This window comes from Mytilus edulis, chromosome 2 (genome assembly GCF_963676685.1).
Source record: "Mytilus edulis chromosome 2, xbMytEdul2.2, whole genome shotgun sequence".
NCBI lineage: Eukaryota > Metazoa > Mollusca > Bivalvia > Mytilida > Mytilidae > Mytilus > Mytilus edulis.
The window spans coordinates 52,893,362-52,915,134 of record NC_092345.1 but is presented as its reverse complement, the minus strand read 5'-3'; the positions used below and the strand labels follow the sequence as shown (position 1 = coordinate 52,915,134).

Sequence of the window (21,773 nt, the reverse complement as noted above, 5' to 3'; positions counted from 1 at the left end):
GTTGCAATAAAAGCGTTTACGATATACGAGTTATATATGAGGAAATTTGTGTGTGCACACACTAGCTGATTTACTCCCACCACATTTAGAGCTCGACTATATTTAACCAGACCATGTTTGTTGTTGTTGTTGTCATTGTTTGTATGTCTATGTCGGCTGTTATCAATATTTATTTGGTTGTGTGGATTTATTGTCGAGGTGAAGGTCAAATAGTTCGACAAATCATGTTAATATCCTCTTTCTGAATTATTTTATCAACTAATAGCCCTAAAAAGTTTTTGGGAGGGGCTAGAAATGTTATTGATTTTCATTCAGAATACAATATTAGAAAGAGGCGAGTTAGGAAAATTTCAAACTTTTTTTAACTGTTAGCCGAAAACTTGAAAACAACATATAAATAAAAGAATAAGTTAATTAGTCAAGACTTATGATAACAGTCAATTTACCGTCGGACTCATTTGTAATTGTATATCTATGTGTCGTGATTTGACTTTTTTTTTTACATTTCCCATTATGACCCTCACTAAATGAATACACCGAGCCTACTTGACGCATGGTCAGTTTTCTTCTGATATTGTCCCTATGCATTGCGTAAAAGAATCACCGCCTTTCTCCTTAAAAAAGAGAGAAAGTTAGGTTAAGTGTCTCATATATATATATTTATTGGATTCAAAACATAACCACGTATCTGAACTTGACCTCAATTATTTGTAAATAGAATAAGGGTACACCAAGGGAAAATCATTCCCACTTTTTAATGCAAAAACTCTGGAAAACATAAAACTTTAATTGCATGATAAGTCAGTGATGTTTGTATTCACCTTTCTGATGTATAGAAGAAACACACGATATTGTTAAATGTGAAAACAGGTGCCAACCCAAACATAACCCAAAATATAAATCGGTCAACTTATAGTTTGTTCTCGATAAACTATGAATAAAATACCTTCCGTTTCATAAAAGGTCTAAATTAAGTATATACGCAATGACAACCGGTAACTTGTCAAACGTATTGCCTGTCTACGTGTGCGTACAGTTAGGTAATTTTGAAGTAATGATGAACAATTATGATTAACATACATAAAATAACTTGGGTTAATATTTTTAAATTATTGCAAACGGTGTTAATTTTTATTTATATGTGTATTGACCCTTTAAACAATGTTAAACGCGTACTGAAAGTGTTTTATAGCAATATGCAAATGTCTACACCATATGCCAAACAAAGAATATCAATTAAACTAAAGATCAAATGAAAAATTGATTTGCTTGGAGAAACATATTTTAGGATATTTTTAAATTATTTAAATGGGACAGACTTTTCGTGACCAAATACATTACCAGTCAGGCATGAATCGATCTATAACGATTGATCATAACTCCTCCTACAGGTAATGGCAAAAACTTACCGTTCAGTATATAATAACAGAAAATAAATTTTATCAAACATATTATTTAGGTTTCTGTTAGATTTGAATACATGATACTCAGGAAGTGTCCTATCATAAATTAATAAGGTTCCTGGTTCGATATCGGTTCCGGGATGAAAATTGTCCGAGACTGAATTTTCGGCCCTCCCTTGACACCATTTTTGAGTATGGTTATGAGAAAACGACGATAGACTAGTCCGTTGGAAGGGGACGACAAATGACTGACCCGTGTTAAGAGAGAGAGAGCCATATCTCTTACACGTAAAAGACACCCTTGTATATTTCGATAAAGAGCAGACTAATGCCGCTTCAAGGCAGCACTCGCACCCGCAAAGTGGAAAAGGATTAATATAAGTTTCAATAACTTGTTTCCCAAACCACGATAAATAAATATGTTTAAACTAAGTGTCCCGCGTCCTATATGCGACACGGCGCTTACAGAAGATCTTAGTTTGTTTTAAACGGTACTCCTTAGCGACGATAACAAAAGATCAATGTAGCATAAAAAAACTTAAATCAAATAGTTTGGGGGTGGGGGTTAAAATTGCTGCAAGTTTTGTTTATCCAACATCGATTTTACATATAATATCAATATTGGTTTATTACTTTTTCCGAAATTAATTTAAGAGGGGTGGGGTGTCAGTGAAAAAACTATGTGAATTTAGTGTTTTATCCTTCATTGAACTTTTGATGTCTTCCCATAGGTATCCAGTTACTATTTCTAAATTCATTCTCCCATCATAGTAAAACATAAGTTAATAAAAAGACCAACTATTACAAAGAGTTATGAGAGACTATAAAGCATTTGTTTTAATATGATAGAAATACAAGTCATATATCTTGAGTATAAAATTTATTATTGCATAAATAAAATAAAATTGCAGATTTTGTCAACAAAATATACCATATTTTCATTTGTAACTAGAAATATCATTTTTCATTATCAGACAATTTGATCTATAGATGCAGACTATATAAAATCTGGGACTATTATTATATAATAGTCCAAGATAAAATGGTGATAACGTAGAAAATCTATAACGTAGAAAATTAAATCTTTCAAGATACAGCTTGCAATTAAGCATCTGGTATTGATAGCGCAAGGCTGACTGTTAAAGAAAGTTCTCAAATTAAACAAATCAGACAGAAACGTTTCGAACAAAGCATAATTTATTCGTCCTAGGGACATATCATACAACACAACTACACATACAGAATAGCGGCCCGCAAGTTACCTCCATTTGCAATTTTTGTTTGCAGTTTTTTTTTTACAGTTTTGGTAGGCATGTTAATGGACATTTCTATTTGATATTTATTTTTATTTTGGCATATCTTTGTAGTCTTTGCGCCGTGTTTGGAAATTTTAAAATTGTTCCAGCGTTCGCTTAAATTGAATAAATTTCAAGATTTTGATAGAGTCTTAATTTGATTTGTCATGATTCATTTGTCATCGTGCTATTACCGAGGAAGGATATCTGTTATCCGAAATATCTAACATATTGTTCGTTTTATTGCGTTTTTGATGATGTTGTACCCTTTTATACTTGTTATATATATAAATGATAATATTTTATATGTATACATCAACCCAACAATGTTACATCTGTAAATTTGCTTTCGCAAATGTTTTGTTCTTCCCTCGCCGGGATTCGAACCCATGCTACTGAGATATCGTGACACCAAATCTCCTGCACTGTAGCCGTCCCGCTAGACCACACGACCACCTGGGCTTCACAATATTATAATAAAGCTTTCGGTGGCCGTGTGTTACCTTTCCTCGTCAGTTTTAATCTAGCGTCGTACTACAGTTCATGATATATAAGGCATGGAGATGTTATTGTTACAGATAAGCTAAATTATCAATAGTAAAGGATCTTACAAATTAATGCAAGATACAGTCACAGAAAATAATTATATGTGTATATATTCTCTTTTTATCAATACTGAAAAGTAACTGTATAAAACAAATATAGGAGCAAAGGGGCAAAACTCAAGTATTTTTTCAACGTACTGGAATGTCATAATTACAGACACACATGCACATCTTCATATTATGATTTTATAACGTGTAAATTTTCATTCAAACGTCTAATAAAGTATGTATGAAGAGTAATCTCTGAAAAGTAAAAAACAAAATCTTAGTACAAAGTAGGATAACTCTGATTTGAAACTCGACCAATAAGAATAAGAATAAGACTATTTATTATTCCAACAAGGGCCCTTGATGGGCAGCATAACATGTACACATAAAACAATACAGCATGATTTGTAACAGAAAAACATTTTAATAAACTAAAATGAAACATTAAAAAAAAAGAGACTTATTATCTTCATTCTATAAAAATCATATACATTTAATTCCAGGCAGGATCAGAACCATAAAATCATTACAATTATCATTGTTATTACATACATTAATTAACATTTCATCTAACATCTAGACATGTAATAATGTCCAATATGTCCTACAATTATGCATTTTCATCATGAACATCTGATGCACCATGTAGGAGGAGCTGCGTCAATTAAATGCATACTATGAATATTAAGAAATAATCTTAATTCAGAGGGCTTCATTCTGGTATTACGTTGGAGTAAAAAGAAAATGAGTATGATAATTCACATTTCATACTAGGCAAATGCTTGAAACCAAAGTCGAGATGAAATTTTTTGATGTGTTTTACTGGCTAAAAACATCAATGAACGACGGTGGCCATAACAGATGTCCTTTCACTGAATACTTGAACACTTTTTGACTATATTGACTGCATCTATCGCAATAAACTGGAAATAAAGGATACAACATATACATGCTGTTGAGTCTGCCTTGTATCGCGACTTTTATGCATCTAGAAATGGACAATGAAGGTCGGTTTGGAAATAAACCTTACGACAAAGAGAATGATTGAAAATTTCCAATTGTGAACTTTTCATTTCTATGTGGCAACATTTCATGCATCAGTGCCTTCATACGGAACATATATTTGAACATTGCTTCAGAGCTTGCGTTTCATATCATGATTTTTTTGATAGAGGGTAACTGTTTAGACAAAAGCTATTGCAACAAGGGTTTCAAGTAGTAAAGTTGAAGTCATCCAGTCGAAAGTTTTACCCATCTCATCATGGTTTAATCGACCGTTATGGAATCAAAACTCAAATCAAAAGTTATATTAACACAAGTGAACATACAATGAACGAATACAATTGATTTTAGTTTAAACATGTTTGTTTATAGTGGATTGGGAAACAAGTTTTGCAACTTATATTAATCCCTTTCCACTTTTCGGGTGCGAGTGCTGCCTTGTAGCGGCATTAGCCTACTCTTGATCTTACTATGACACAAGGTAAATACAAAATGAATAAAATAAGGGATGAATAAACAAAGGCAAGAGTAGTATACCGTTGTGAGATGTTAAACAATTTCAGAAACACAACAAAATCTTTTAACAAAATGCCGCCAAATAGAATAATGTACAAAGGTAAATGAAAATAATTTAGTAATACATGTAAATGGAGAACTAAAGTATTTTTTTGTTCTTGGTACTAAACAGAGGTGAGAATTTGTAGTCGTACGAAACACTTATCAAAGCTGATATATATTGAAAATAGAGAGACGAGATATAGCCCTAAATAAGTCAACACTTAATAACAAAAAGCATTACAAGTAGTATCAACAGGTCAAATTAACAAGAAAGTGTGATTTGAGAGTGCTGGCAGTAAATACCGACAGCACTTATCAGTTAGCTATTTGAACAAGTGATACAAATGGTAAAGTGAAGTAAAAGCACCGAAAGTTTTCCAGATACCATCAATAGTTGGTTGAGCACCCGTGTCACAGATGAGTATGGATATTTCTTATTTACATGGTGGCCGATTTGTCTTAGTAGTCGATCTACTGTACTACTAGCCTGTCAAAACTGAGGCTGCGAGTTCGAATCCCACACGTAGCAAGTGCGCTAGAGTCCTATCTTAATTGACAAGGTTTGTCAGTTGTCCTACCGAATGCCGGTGCTTCTCTACGAGCACTCCGGTTTCCTCCATCAATAAAAACTAACCGCCACGAAATATCACAATAGTACTAAAAGTTGGTTTATGACCAATCAATCAATCAATCAATCAATCAATCAATCAAGCAATCAAGCAATCAATCAATCAAATAATCAATCATTTACATAGCAACAAGCCGACTCGTTTGTCCTGGGTCACGAATGCGACCTGTCACCGAATTTTCCCTCGCAGTGATAAGCACATGTGATAAAATTGGAGCATGAACTGTTCATTCTCCCGGAGCACTAGGATTTCTCGTAGTTTCGTTTAAAAAGAGATTGTTATATGACGTGCTTCTTTCGCTTTGTGAATTAACCCATGCTCTAAATCCAATCAAATCTGTTTGCACATGCGTAGAATGTAAACTGACTACTGCTGAATAATGATTTTTATCAAAATGGCATGAATTTAATTTATTTCATTAAATTAAAACACTTTCAAAGTCATAAAAGATGCACATGTTGTTACTAATTCATTTGTTATGGCTGTCATGTGTTGCAATTCGAAATTGACATATTTGACCTAGATACGACAACCGTTCATGATGGCTGTTCAAAATTTCTCCCTCTAAAAAATCACATTGCCAGTCGTTTACTTGTTAAGCAAAAAAAAAAGGATGTTCATAGAAGAGCCTACACTAACGATCTATATATACTTATACACATCGAACATAGAAATTACATTAATTGTCCTAATCAGAATCGAAGCAATTGATGCAAGCTATTCTTTATTGTAGTTTTGACATTGGTAGGCATTATATTCGTGTTATTTAAGCCCTCACTATCGCTCGGGCAAAAATAATCACGAATATAATGCCTACCCATGTTAAAACTACAATAAAGTATAGCTTGAATCAATTATTTCTTAATTCTGGTTGTTTTCGTCTCGGTTTTAATGTTGTATTTTGTCTATATCAATTTAAAATTCTATTTTCTACCAAACACTGTCTCGTTTTTAATTTGTCCTGAGAACCGTGTTTCATTTCATTTCGGGTCAAGTTTATGTTGAGTCAATAGTATATGCGTTTGGTGAAGTCTAAGGATGAGACATGCACCTATCATTATGTATAATGACATGATATGTCACATCAACATATTCTAACAAGAGTAACAAGACGAATGAAACTAGTAGAACATGTACCGCTGGAACACTAGGAGCACATGAATTCACATTTAAATTTTCAATAATATATAGACAGATTTGTATTTTATGTCAGTAAGTTACAGAATAGGCCAAATAATATTATTTGAAATTGTATGTCAAAATATCAACTTTTGAGAGGATTTCATCCTTTAATTATAATAATATTGAATGCATTTGCAAATCATATTTAATTTGATGTTAATCTTTCGATTTTCTTTATCTTATGTAAATGTAAAACATAGGAGACACCAGGAATTTATGACCATTTCGTTGAATGCTCTCGACCATGGAAATTTCTTCTTGTGTAGGTTAAACGGTGATAGATCTATAACATGAAATTAAACAGGCCCACAGAAATCGTCTTACACGATATTTTTCTATCAGAAATATTTGATCAAGATTGGTGCATACAAATAAGCTATAAAACCAAGAGTTCATAATGACATACCGAATTAGACTTTTTACCTTTATTTGTGACACTTTTACCTATCGTGTCTGTTTGTTTTGTTTACATCATTATCAATATTATTAAGTTTGATGCGACTGTCGTACAAGTGAGAGGTTTAGCGCTATAAAACCAGGTTCAATCCACCATTTTCTACATTTGGAAATGCCTGTACCAAGTCAGGAATATGACAGTTGTTGTCCATTCGTTTGATGTGTTTTATCCTTTGATGTTGCCATTTGATTAGGAAATTTCCGTTTTGAATTTTCCTCGGAGTTCAGTATTTTTGTGATTTTACTTGTTATAGTTGGAGTTGTCTCTTCGAGAGTCCTGATTTAATTGACCTAATGGAAAATAAGTGTCACAAACGACTTAAAATGATCCATTAGTCGTTGTCACTCGCCTTCATAACATTAATTAGAGCGAGTTATCTATGGAGTTTGTAATTTGGTATAAAGAACACGACGGATGACACAATTAGAATAGAATTGTTTCCATCTCGTGAACAAGAGGACACCCTCGGTGTCTTTGTAGGGTTTGTTTTGTTTAATCTTTAGTTGGTGTATTTTATTTCTGTAGACAAATGTTGTCTGCTGTCTATGCTTTTGTCTCTTATTCGAGAGATCATTTTTAAACACCCGCTTGGTAATTCTTTTTCCTAGTTAAATCACTATTTGTGTCCAAAGAATCCTTTTAGTGATCGCATACCATGGAAAACACATAAACAGACATTGTCACAATGCGGGGGGTTTTGCCAGCCATTAAACGAAGTTCAACCCACCATTTTTTTTCTTAAAATATTCTGTGCCAAGTCGGCAGCTGTTATCAAAAAGTCCGTTTCTATGCATGTTGGCGTTTTTTTTTTGTTGAACTTCAGTGTTCTTGTTGTTCCTTTGTTTTCCTCTTATAGTTGGTGGATGTCCCTCAGTTTTAGTTTGTAACTCGAATTTGTTTTCTCTCAATCTATTTATGATTTTGGAACACTGGTATACTACTGTTGCCTTTATTTAAAACACAAACAAAAGTTGATCAAATCATTTTATTTGCCTTTAAGTTTAAAATGAGAAATACCAGAGATAATGTGTAGAGAGGCAAGATGTTTGTTTATAGTATTGACAGAGGAAAAAGACTCAGCTGCTGTGTACTCTAAGAGATCATTGTCTGTTTTGTACATCTGATTTACACATCCCCACAGTAGGTAGCTTAACATTAAAACCCGACAACACTTCTACTTGTTAAGATAACATGATTTTGTATTTTTCTATCGCAAATTAACTTACATTTGTGCATTTTGTTTAAAAGCAGTCATCTCGTTTTTACATGGATTTGAGTACTAGTATTATTTACCAATTCGAAAAAAACGTCAAATTATAGATAGCAGTTGAAGAGAAGCTTTTTATGTTCCAATAATACTCTTAAAAGGAATTTATCAGATGCCGATTATTAAAATTCAAAATACTTAATGGAGTGTTTCAATCTTAAGACCTTCGATGTTGCAGTATCAGTCAACTTTATACAATTCACACTTCAATCAAAATTGATTATTTGAAGGTAGAATAATTCTATAACCTTATCCGTCCAATCGATGAGAGGAATATCAAGAAGATAGCCACATTTGCTTTCTATTAGAATGCAGATTTCTTTTTTGAAAAAAAAAATAATTGATAGGTGTTTAGCGCCACTCTCGGCATTATTGTGCTATTTTGTGGCAGTAAGCTTTATTTGATGGAGGTAGGCGGAGTGCCGCAATAGAATCACCGACCTTCGGTAGGAAAAATGACATCCTGATGTGTTTTTTAACGATCTTGAAAACCAATGAGGGTTTAACATGGTCGGTATACAACCTCAGTGTTGACAGGCTAGTGATACAGAAATTCGACTTTTTACTCGAGGCCCCTGTAGAAAATACGTTTTGAATCACAATACGTGACACATATAGTGGTAAACAAGAATTCAAGCATTCTCATTATATCATTTTAAGAGAATTCCCTATTTGAATCAGAGTGTGTTTTTTTTTTTTTAACCAAGTATGATTTTCCTTGAAACAAGGTATAAGTATCTGTGTTGTCCATTCACTTTGATTATTGATACAATTATGTCTTTAGTTTGGAATGAGGATTCGCTGAGCATTCGAGGACTCAGTAATAAAGCGTTGTGAGTAATGATAATTCAGTGATTAAGGTATCCAATACAAACAAAGAAGATCCAGTTTTTCATATTTGGATGAAATTCCAAATTCCAAATGAACATAAAATGAACATGACCAATGACTATACTTCGTTTCCTCTGTTGAAAATGTCGTTCCAAGTGAAGTGTCAACAACTTTTTATTAAGCAGTTCATGATGTTTACAAAAGATGGGGAAAAGTATTAATTCTTGGCGCAAAATGCCTATACTACACACACTTACAAAAACCAATAAGAAAGGTACATGTTTTAAATGGCTGCTCTATATTTCAAAGGGTGTTGCCTCGATGGATGAGTGAACTAAGTAGTAGAACTACTTTATCACTAGCCTGTCAACACGGAGGCTGTGAGTTCGAATCCCGCAGATGTCCGGCGCTCGAATACAATATTAATTAAATAGATTTGCCAGTTTTCCTTCAAAATGTCGATGGTTCACTCCGGGCACAACGGCTTTCTCAATAAATAAAAACTGACAACCACGAAATAGCACAATAGTGCGGAAAGTGGCGTCTAACACAAATTAAATAATCAATCATTTCAAAGTGAAATTAAAAAACTCAAAACGTAACAAACGTTCGCACAAAACTGCAAGTTCAAGCAACTCTCTAGTTTAAGCATACGAAATTAGTTCCTAGCTGTCGATGCAACTACATTTGTGCATTAAACGTTAATGCAGGTATCACCGACAAATTTGAACTCTTAACGAGTGATAAATCAATTATGACTGTCAATGCACAATACTAAAACTTAAACAATTTTTATATCTACGAGGCAAATCAAAATGTTTTTACATGATTTACAAAGACATTTTGTATTTCAGGGGCAAATAATCCACATGGACAACATTACAATTTATGTTAAAACAATGAAAAACAAAGGACACGACCACAAGAAAGAAAGAAAAAAAAGGAAATAAACAAATTTGGAACATGTTAATTGTTGCCTTACAAGGGTTCAAGATTACACTCGAAAAGTTGGTTTTGAATTTAAAAAAAAGTTTTTTCAATTGACAATAATTTTAACTTATATGTGATCTAGTTATGTAGATCATATAATCATTTTGTATTTAGTTAGTGTTCGTCTCTGTTCTTGACTACCAATTAAGAGTATTCAAACTCTTCCTTTTATAATGTGTCAGCATTTTCCCCTATTATTATTTTTTTTACATTGAAGAGATATTATGGTGTATGCGCTGCAATTTTCTGTTGAATCCATTTGACGAAGTTCAAAACATTGGAATAGGTTCCAGGTTTATGTGCCTCTGTAAAAAGAAGCAAATTGATTGATTAACAACTTAAACGCACCAGTTACATTAATAATAATCGTTTTATATTCGAACTCAACACGAAAGTATTAAGATAACTAACATGCATTCAATACTCAAATAGTTGTCAGTTCTTAAGCAACTGACATAATTTATTACCCCTATTTTCGACATTTTTACCTATTGTGTCTGTTTGTTTTGTTCACGCATCGTTGACAACATAATGGAATTTGATGTGACTGTCATACAAGTGAGAGGTTTAGTAAGCTATAAAATCAGGTTCAATCCACCATTTTCTACATAAGAAAATGCCTGTACAAAGTTAGGAATATGAAAGTTGTTATCCATTCGTTCGATGTGTTTGAGCTTTTGATTTTGCCATTTGATTGTGGACTTTCCTTTTTGAATTTTCCTCGGATTTCAATATTTTTGTGATTTTACTTTTTACATATATGATCGTGCCAACGGACAAACTTAAGAAAATTAAAGAAGTTCGAATATTTCTTAAGTCAAAGATGACTGTTTAAGGTTTTGTTGTCTAAGTTCTCTTTGATTTAATTACTAATTTATATATATGGCACTACAAACTTTGAAAACGATTTGAAGCAGACTTATTCTATATCTTTGGGGCATCCAATGACACAATCTATTATTTGTGATGATTTTTTATACCTGCAAAAGTATACATTAACCATAGCTTGCAGCTTACTGACACATTATCTGTTTTTCAATCGGATTGAAAAAAATTGCTACGAAAATGCAACATTGTCGGCTTAGTAACACGAACTAAACTTAAAGTATATTTCAGTACAAATTAAAAATTTCGAAAATAGCAGGCAAAGGTTTATGAAGGAGTTATCCATGTAGGTAGGTACCACATTTATAAAATGCATTACTACAAAAATGCAGCTATGTGATGTCTTTTGTAGTTTCAGTTCGATTAAAGTGCACGGATTTTTGTACAGGTAATACACAGTGACACGTCTCAAACTTTTATAGCTGTTATTAATTCGTTTTATGTGTTTGAGCTTTTGATTTTGACATTTGATTAGGGACTTCTCGTTTTGAATTTTCTTCGGAGTTCGGTATTTTTCGCGATTTTACTTTTTATAGACTTTTCTTAACATTTCTTTATGTACATACTTGCACAACCATTACCCCACGAAACAACTCCTTGCTGGTACCACTGATTTGATGTCTTACAAACAAACGGGCCTCCACTATCACCCTGAAAAAAATTGTATATTAGAATATTAACAAACATTGTAATGTTAACATTGTATTCGAAAGTCATAATAATTTATTGTAGTTTTTGTTGTTGAACGAGCAAAATATGACAATATTCATACATTTCAATTTCTTAAATACATATGTTAGCATATGTCATTTAGATTAAATACACAATTTATTGATGTTGTCTTTTTGCCGAATCATGAATTCATCATTTGCTTTAACATGAAATGTTGTAATGACAGTATATGTAACGTATAAGTAATAACTTACGAAAAACATCCTTGTAAACGAAGATATATGAATGTTGAGGTAATTGCATTTTGATATACTACTAAGACCGACAAAAATACATCCAAAATAATAATATAAACTTTTTGATACTTGATTAGTATGACCAAATAAATCCTTCTAGTATTAATGTTGAAAACAAACTCAATACCTCATTAGGCCTTCTTCATACAGTAAATTACACTTTGTAATTGGAAGTAAAATTCATTGGAGAACCTAACTTACAATAGGAAAAATTGCATCAAATTTCGATGGAAAATTTCTGGTTTCAAGGAAGCTATACCGAACCAAAAGTGCTTTAACTACATACACTTTAGTCATCCTTTCGAACGCTTTACACACATCATCAATTCGTGGACAATATGGAATATCCGATTCATAAATTATCACAAATTTGACTAATTATTCGTATCCATAATGGTGAGGTTTTTTTTATTGGTGACTTATCATAACCAGGATTTATGCTTGTACAGAACAACAAGATATGTTTCAAGTACATTTGATTTTTTTCCCTCAGTTTTAGTTTGTAACCCAGTTTTCTCTCAATTGATTTATGACTTTCAAACAGCGATATACCATCGTTGCCTTTATTTCATTGAGTTTGTTTAACTAAAGTCTAAGATAATTACTAAGTTATTGCACGGTTTTGTGATGACTGTTGTTGTCTTCGCTTTTTTCATTTACAAGTGGTTTTTGATACCTGACTTGTATCAATTGCCTCCTTTTAAACTTGATTTATTGTTACACTTGATTTATTGTTACATGGTAAGTTGAACTTGGATATTTTAGAAAAATAATATAGAAATCAAGTACTAGTACTAGATTTTGTATCGAATATCATATTTTTCTATTTTCTAGATGTGGACAGACATTTGCAGTATAATATATTTCTTTCACCCAAATCTCTGACGTCAGATTATTTTTCAAGAATCCACTGACCACTATGTTAAATTAAGATAAATTTTATCATAACTTTTAACTTGCGATATGTTAACCTCTCAAAAAAGAGTGACATATGAAAGGTTTGAACTCGTGCGTATTTTCGTCAGTGAAGTCTGCAGTCTATGAATGATACCACTAGACCACGAGTACTAATATGGTTTAATATTAATATAACACTTTTATAGCGTATAACTGTCTATACATGTCAATAAACTGTATTTCTGTCTTTTTGTTATCTAATAAAACATATAAACACTATAGAATCAAGGAAATGTATATATCAATAATTAGTACAATTCCTTGATAAAATAAACAACCACATTACCCTTGTCATTTTTAACGTACAAGGACTTTTCCTTTTCATCATAGCAAATGCTTACTTTTGGTTTTAGTATCATAACGATATCATACTATCAATAAGTTTTTGTTTGATTATTAAATGATCCAAATATACATCAATATCGAACTGACTCTAATGTGAATAATGTGTGATAAGCTACAACTGTAAAACTACTTCTTTGACTGTAAAACCAGAAACAAAATCATCAACTTTTATTGAAAAATGAAATATGAAATACCTCTTAGATTAAAGGGGCACTAGCTACGATATATATAAAAAAATAAAGTATGATTTTTTTTAGATCAATCATTAATCAAATTGGAATAATGAAATAATAATTGGCTTTTAGGAATCAATTTCCTTTAATTTTGTTGAAATAAGCGATTAAACATAATTTTTGACTGATTCACTTGCAAGTGAAAACGTCATCATCATTCTAACCGGTATTCATGTGAACTTCAAGTTAACCCCTAGCTAGAGATTGACAACGCATGCATTGTACGTGTACTGGTTATTTAAAGAAAAAGAATGTAAACAATGAAAGTGAAACTACGGTAAATCATTTGATTACTAATTCGATGCACATAAAATCATTCTTATATGGTTAAAAACAATGAGAAATATCTATTTTTAATCTATAAAATAAAATCAAACAGACCTATAAAAATGCAATTGCACGTGTTGGTTTAATCTATTCGTATCTTTATTTTTGTTTACATCGCTTATATGGTCATCTGAGGTCAAATCGATAGTTAATTAGATGGCGTCTGGACTAAAATACACACGAACGAACCTATATATTATCTACCCCATGCTCTGTAAACTGTTTATTTTAGACTTTTGATAGTTTGGATAAATGTTTTACATTGTTATAAACCAAATATGAGAATTTGAGTCAAATCGGTTACAATGAATTTGACAGCTAGTGCCCCTTTAAACAAATATTTTGGTTCCGGGTCCTAGGTTTGAACTAGACACTGTTGATATCACAGTTATTTCATTCGGTGCCAACGACTAGACGATCATGGCTATGAACTACTTACATAATTCTGCTTGGGCTTCAGAATGCGTACCACAAATAATAATACTGTATTATTGACTGATTTTAGATGGAAGCCAAATGTAATAACGTTAAAATAATATATATAATGAAAGGGAAACAGTTTACACAAAATGTATGTATACAATAATTTTATTTCATCATCATCATCTGGAGCCTTGTGAAGTGGTATATAATTGTGGAATTTACACTTTAATCAAATTTTAAATATTTTTGATCATTTCATATGTGTTGTAAGCCCAAACATACAGAAGATATTTAACAATTAAACACAACAAATGAAAGTTTTTAATTACCTTGACTGGCTTTTTTAACTTTCCAAAAAAGATAAATTAATTCTGTACATTAATTATATTTCTTTTTGAATAAATTATAAATCCTAAAATCTATTGAATATGAATGATTTGTAATGATTTAACATTGCATGAAATATTTATGTACAAATATATAATCTGGTATTAGAAAGGAGAAATAACAACCCATTTAAGTTTAATTGTTAACTTTAATATAAATGTGAACAGTGTGGATCTAATCATTTTCAGCTATTGTAGAATAAAAAAGACAAAATACAAAATTATTTTCATGAAATTCCGTTGATTCATTATCAAATCCTGAAACACAATTTAATCGATGCCACTGCTGGTGGACGTTTCGTCCCCGAGGGTATCACAAGCCCAGTAGTCAGCACTTCGGTGTTGACATGAATATCAATTATGTGGTCATGTTTATAAATTTCCTGTTTACAAAACTTTGAATTTATCTAAAAACTAAAGATTTTCTTATCCCAGGAATAGATTACCTTAGCCGTATTTGGCAGCACTTTTTGGAATTTTGGACCCACAATGCTCTTCAACTTCGTACTTATTTGGCATTATAAATATTTTGATATGAGCGTCACTGATGAGTCTTTTGTAGACGAAACGCGCGTCTGGCGTACTAAATTATAATCCTGGTACCTTTGATAACTATATAGTCGTTTTACTAGAAATGGCTTAAGCTAAAAAATTGATAAGAAGTAGTGAATTCGTAAACGATAATCAGCTCGCGACTAAAGTCGCTCGTTGATTATAGTTAACAAATCCAATACTTCTTATCAATTCTCTACTACTTAAATTTGGAATTACTGGATTACTTTAGTTAATTTACACGTTACAGAATTGAAAACATTCTTTGATACCTGAATCAATAACAGAGATCAATATACATAATTGTGAACATGTTGCTCGTTACAAAATTTTATCGTCGACACTGAGTCATAATATCTATTTCATAGTTCTCCTCCATTAAACAACATTTACGGAAATACAATGTACGTTATTTCATTCGAACGGATACATTTAGTCTTCATATAGATATTTTTTTTCAATACAGACACAGCTTTTACCGACATTTTTTGTTTTCATCATGGAACATATTTCTATAGATAACAGTAAGGTATATGTTTAAAATATTCTCTTGTTCACATCTTCCACCCGTTCTAATCTAAATATTGATTGCATACCTAACCACATAGTACAAGTAACAACATCCAGTATTAACATATAAATAAAATGAAATATTTCATTTCAAAAGCCAAGAGACACAACTATTAGTTCCTTACCAAAGAAACATCCCCACAATGTACTATAATTTCATCACTATCGCGATGCAGTATCGCCACGTTATTATTTCTTTTTTTTAATTATTTCATACATTATCTTTCCATTTATATGCTTACTTGACATGAATCATGGCCACCTTGCTCAAATCCAGCACATATCATATTATCTGTAACTTCCCCATCATTAGATTCGTTACATTTTTGGTGGTTATATACTGGTAAAGTTGCCTGTTTTAGTAAACCTTCACAGCATGTGCCTGCGAATACAACAAGAGATAAGAGTAATAAGGAATATAATTGAAAAATTTAAAATACGCAGATCTTTTTAAACTCTTAGTTTTTCGAAATGCATTTGTCTACTCAGCGGTCCAATTTAAAGTAAACTTACAATGTTGTTTTGAAAATTCACTTAGTTTCATCTATTGTTTTTAACTCTACAAAATTTTCCCTGTGCTAATTTTTTCTTTAGACAGTGTTTGTCTTTAATAAAAATTAAGAACCGTAGATATAAATTTCTTGATATCATTAAACTGCTAAAATCCTGGTCTATTTCTTATCAACGAGATATTTGTTGAGTTCGACGGAGTATTTTTTTATTCAAATGTGCACCCTAACAACAGACCTGATTTTGTACTCATATGCAACAGAACTAATACAAAATCTTTCAAAAGACTACATGGAAAGCATATTGCCAAGCTCTTTAATTTTGCTTTCAGATATATTGATGATATCCTTCAACACCATTGCATACATTTTAGATAGTGCTTGCATTTCATATACTAGTATCCCAGTAGACTTGACATTAAGTATACTGCTGAAACTAGAAAGTCAGCTTCTTATTTGGATCTTTTTCTATATATTAACATGGATGGACGACATACTAGGATATATTACAAACGTGGCGACTCTAGCTTTCCCATAGTCAATTTGTTGAGCAGTAACCTGGCGTTTACATATCTCAACTGTTTGAGTTGTGTCCAATTCCTTATTGTGAAATTTTGACTATGGCTTTGCATGGTGAGTAATGAATAAATTGAGTTTTTAATGGAAACATAACAGCAGACTGTGATTGAAGACATTAACTGATATCGGATTATTTTTTTTATCTTACTTAGTCCAGAGGGGATACAAAAAAGATAGAACACATTATCTATTCTTAACTAATTTTTATGGAATTATGAGTTGAAGATTGTATCTAAAAAAAATTCTTTGGCACAAATAATATGACAATATTCATACATTTCTATTTCTGAAATACATATTTTCAAATTTGGATTAAATACACATTTATTCTCTTGAAGAGAGTTGTTTAATTGGCAATTATACCATATCTTCTCTTTATATAGTACCTTGAACTTCACCCCATCCTGTTACTATACACATTTGGCCATCGGGAGCGTCGTGTTGTGGTAAACAAACTGGTTTAATATAGTCATTAAATTGTAGAGGCGTATCAAGTTTAAGAAGAGTGACATCAGTGTCAATTTCATCCATGTCATATTGGTCATGTATCAATATTTTAGATATATTCCGAAATTGTTCATGAGGATCCGTTTTGTTATCATGATGTTTTCCTGCATATACTCTCCATAAATCTTCGAACCTGTCTCTGAAACAGCCAAGTGAAATGACATGTTTAATTATAAATTCATTAAGCAAATTACACTTATCAAAGACATATTTTTGATAAACTAGATTTATTGTTGAATACGTTTTTCAAAGTTATATTGATTTTGGAAATAAAAGACAGTAATTTACAAAGAAAAGAGTCAAAAACGGGATCTTTATAGCTCGATTTCAATACTCTGATAAAGGTTTTAAATGTGCAGAAAATGCAAAATATATCTTCTTTTCAGAGTTTAAAAAATTTGTAACAGCTAATTAAAATAACTCAAAATCCGTTTTTTCATGCCAAAAGTATTCAAGGATCGTGTTAAAAATATGTTACAAAACATGAAGGGTTTGTTGAATGCATAAACCAAAGGGCTTTTGTTTGATTTTCTAAATATAATGATAGGAAATTTTATAAAAAAAAAAAATCAGCACTCAAATTGTGTGCATTTCGAATCACTACCAGCTGCTGTTATTTCATTAAAAAAGTTACTTACGTTTCAAAGCAGTGAGAAGCAGTTAAGATCCACTGTGGATGAATAACCGAACCACCACACGTGTGACCTCCATTGTAACGAAGTGATACTTGCCAAGGCCAGCTATTAGGTATTGCTTCTCGACCACCAACTATTCTAGTATTAGTTTCTGCGGGCTTGAATGTTGGTGTGCCACAAGTGTTACTGTTCGCTACAAGGAAATAGCTTCGTTTCAAATTTAAGCAAACATCATTACGGAACCTTGACTATGCGGTATTTATTGGCTTCGCTCATTGTTGGAGGCCGTAATGTGACATATAGTTGCTAATTTTTAACTAGTTTTATACAAACATTTTAAAAACATAGAAAAGTTTGTGGTTACCATAATGGTTAAATTTCTAATTATTTGTTATAAAAGAAACAGTTATAATACGCCTTGGTTTTAAATCATAAGCTCGAACAATACAATCGTCATAAAAAATAACAATACTTCCTCCAATGAATAGACTGCTTTATGATAGGTTATCATATAATCTTGAAACAAGACAATAAACTTCCAAAAAAAAACAGAAAAAAAAACAAATATACATAATAAATACCTCATGAGGAGGATCATTAGATTTGACTAAATTTATATATAGCGCTATATATCAAGTTAGGTTACATCATTTTGAATATTTTTTATATAAGATTAAGCTTTATTATTTGAGCAATGTGTTTGCTAAAATTTCCTTTTTTCTTTTGATGCAAAGTGAAAAACAATATGACTGGGTTTATCTCTAGATAAACCATCTTTATATGTGTGGTTGGATCGCTGTTTAAATGGTGCATATCCAAAATCTCTTGTTATTCATTGCAGCAGTATAAGTTAAGCCCCATTCTATTCAAATGCAAATTTTCAAAACAATATTTCACTAAAACATCAATATCTATTGCCCCTTTTTGACGAGATTCAACAAAACCAAATGTGAAATATACCATGATATTTCCAACATAGTAAGAAAGGTGATTTTATTTGCATATTTCAAAATCAATTACAAAAAATAGCATACCCTAGCACTGACCATTGGCACTTAAAATGCAAAATTAAATCAAAGAGCAAATGTGTTTTCACGATTGCAACGAAAGACAAAAACCTGATGTGCACAATAGCAATCGCAATTTTATTGAATATCAATACTAGCATCATATTTGATATGCTCTGCTATAGTGATAGTGAAATGGTGTGTAAAGAATGTGTTATTATAAATACTTACGACAAACTTGTTCATCCGTTCCATCTCCACAGTCGTCTTTCCCATTACAAACTAAGGCGTACTCGATACACTTAATGTTTCCACAACGGAATTGTGACGGCGTGCATTCTCCTACGACAAAACAACATGTTCAATGTAATGTAAATCACTATATTAATAGTGTATAGACACTTGAGAGAAAAGCAATTCGTATATTTTCCTCTCTAGAGAGGAAAATGTAGTATAACTGTATATCATAGTTAAAAGAGATTCTTAGGTTAACAAATAGTATATCCTGATAAATAATCGTTATATGATATTGTTGCCAACTATTTTACTTCCACCACTATGATCATATACCTTGTCGTCAGCATTTGAAGAGGTTTATAATTCAATTTTATCAAATTATCTATTTAAGTTTTAAGAAGAAAAAATCCTAAATATTTTGTATGTGAAATAAGAAAGACAAATATTCCTTTAAACTGTTTTTGTTAATTAACAAACAGCATGTACACAGGTATACATCATAATTTTTAGTTTAAAATCAAACTAAATGATTACTTCATTTCTGCAGAATCGCATGGGGATGTTATGATAAATCTCGGAATAGCATGGCATAGAACTAAGGGGGCGAAAGATACCAGAGGAACAGTCAAACTCATCAACCGAATAATAAACTGACAACGCCATTGCCAAAAATGAAAAAGATAAACAGACAAATAATAGTACACAAGAAACAACAAAGAAACCCTCACCAAAAACGACCCCAGGTGCTCCGGAAGGGTTAGAAAATACTGTTCCACATGTGGCACCCGTCGTGTTGATCATGTTATAACAAACCCGGTAAATAGTCTATCTGTAGGTCACGTTCATGAACAGGGAACGGGATTGTAGTTACGACGCAAGAAACATATCCGATATCATCTGTGAAACGGTTATTCAATAACGGTCAACCAACTCGTGATGGCGTCCGTAAAATTTACGAAGTATACATCAGTAGTAGTATCATCAAAATTTTATAGAACTAAGCAAAATATTTTAGATTCCAATGAAGGCGGGATTTCTTTATCTTATCTGTATCTTTTCCGCAATAATGACAAAGATGTACCACTTCAAAATAGAACATAGAACATACGTAACAATTTCACCTTTCAAAGGGTCAACTTTCCATTTATCAACACTAACATACCCTGTTCCTTATCAAATGACATAAACATATCTCAGTGAATATGTTACGTTCATACATGTTCACAATATATTGACATCATGAACACAAAAAATGCTCCAACAGATTAATGAGGAAGACCGACTAGAATCAACAATTACTGATTATACAGTCACCATAAAGAATTTATTTACCAAAACGAAGAGAAAGTGTCTCAACTTATAAGACATTCAGTCACGATCAAAGATCTTCATCTTTAGAAAATAAAATCATAAAAATACCGAACTCCGAGGAAAATGCAACACGAAAAGATCCTTATTAAATGGCAATACCGTAAGCTTAAACAAATCAAACGATAGATAGCAAAAAGTAAAATTACAAAAATACTGAAATCCGAGGAAAATTCAAAACGGAAAGTCTCTAATCAAATGGCAAAATCAAATGATAAAACATATCAAACGAAGGGACAACAACTGTCATATTCCTGATTTGGTACAGGCATTCTAAAATGTAGAAAATTGTGGATTGAACCTGGTAGCAACTGTCATATTCCTGATTTGGTTCAGGCATTTTCTTAAGTAGAAATTTTGGACAAAACCGGTTTTATAGCTAGCTTAACCTCTCACTTGAAGCACTGTCTCATAAAATTCCATTATATTCGTCGTCTCTGTTTATATACAGATTATATCCTATTCCCAATTGTCATATTTTGACTGAATGTGGATTCGCATGACAAGGGATGCATAAAAATTGGAGATGCTTATATCCTGTCAAGTATTGGTATTTAAGTTATCCAATTCCATCCGCTTTTGTGTTTGTTTCCTTTTAACTAGATATATGAGATTTTAATATTGGCAAACTACAGGTGTTTAATTCTATGGGGAAAATAGAGTTGTTAGTAATGTTTTCATTGCCGATTCCTACTACTAGTATCGACAGTCAATTCTGACATTTACTCAAAATCTTATCAAACAAAATGTTTTTTTTTAAATCCAGTGTTCCTTTGAAAAATGTGATTGCAAATATATTTGTTACAACCTTTAATAAGCTAACTGTGGTCCTGAAAAATTAGTTTGCAAGATACACGTAGTGCTCGGTTTTATTTTGACAAATTCAAATACGTAGAAGCTTATTGGCAGGTTAAATTTGGGGGTATATGGAATTTCTTTTGTTACAGTCATTTTTACATTTCAGCGTTAAAAATTTGTTGATTATTGTATTCAATTATATAAGGCGAGTCTGGCGTAAATACAAAATGTAATCCTGGCATCTATGATGAGTTTATTTATTGATCACTGTAGAAAGTTA

At 31.8% G+C, this 21,773-nt stretch overlaps 1 protein-coding gene across 1 annotated transcript in view; it reads right to left on the bottom strand.

The window, feature by feature from the left end:
• Positions 1-8,054: 8,054 nt before the first annotated feature.
• LOC139510228 (transmembrane protease serine 6-like) overlaps positions 8,055-21,773 on the bottom strand; it is a 48,717-nt gene continuing 34,998 nt past the window's right edge. The window contains exons 12-17 of the mRNA XM_071296705.1: positions 19,322-19,432; positions 18,087-18,276; positions 17,328-17,587; positions 16,096-16,235; positions 11,659-11,743; positions 8,055-10,512 (exon numbers count right to left, since the gene is read on the bottom strand). Coding sequence (XP_071152806.1) covers positions 10,430-10,512; positions 11,659-11,743; positions 16,096-16,235; positions 17,328-17,587; positions 18,087-18,276; positions 19,322-19,432 — 869 coding nt within the window. The 3' untranslated portion in view covers positions 8,055-10,429. The remainder of the gene's footprint in view (positions 10,513-11,658; positions 11,744-16,095; positions 16,236-17,327; positions 17,588-18,086; positions 18,277-19,321; positions 19,433-21,773) is intronic.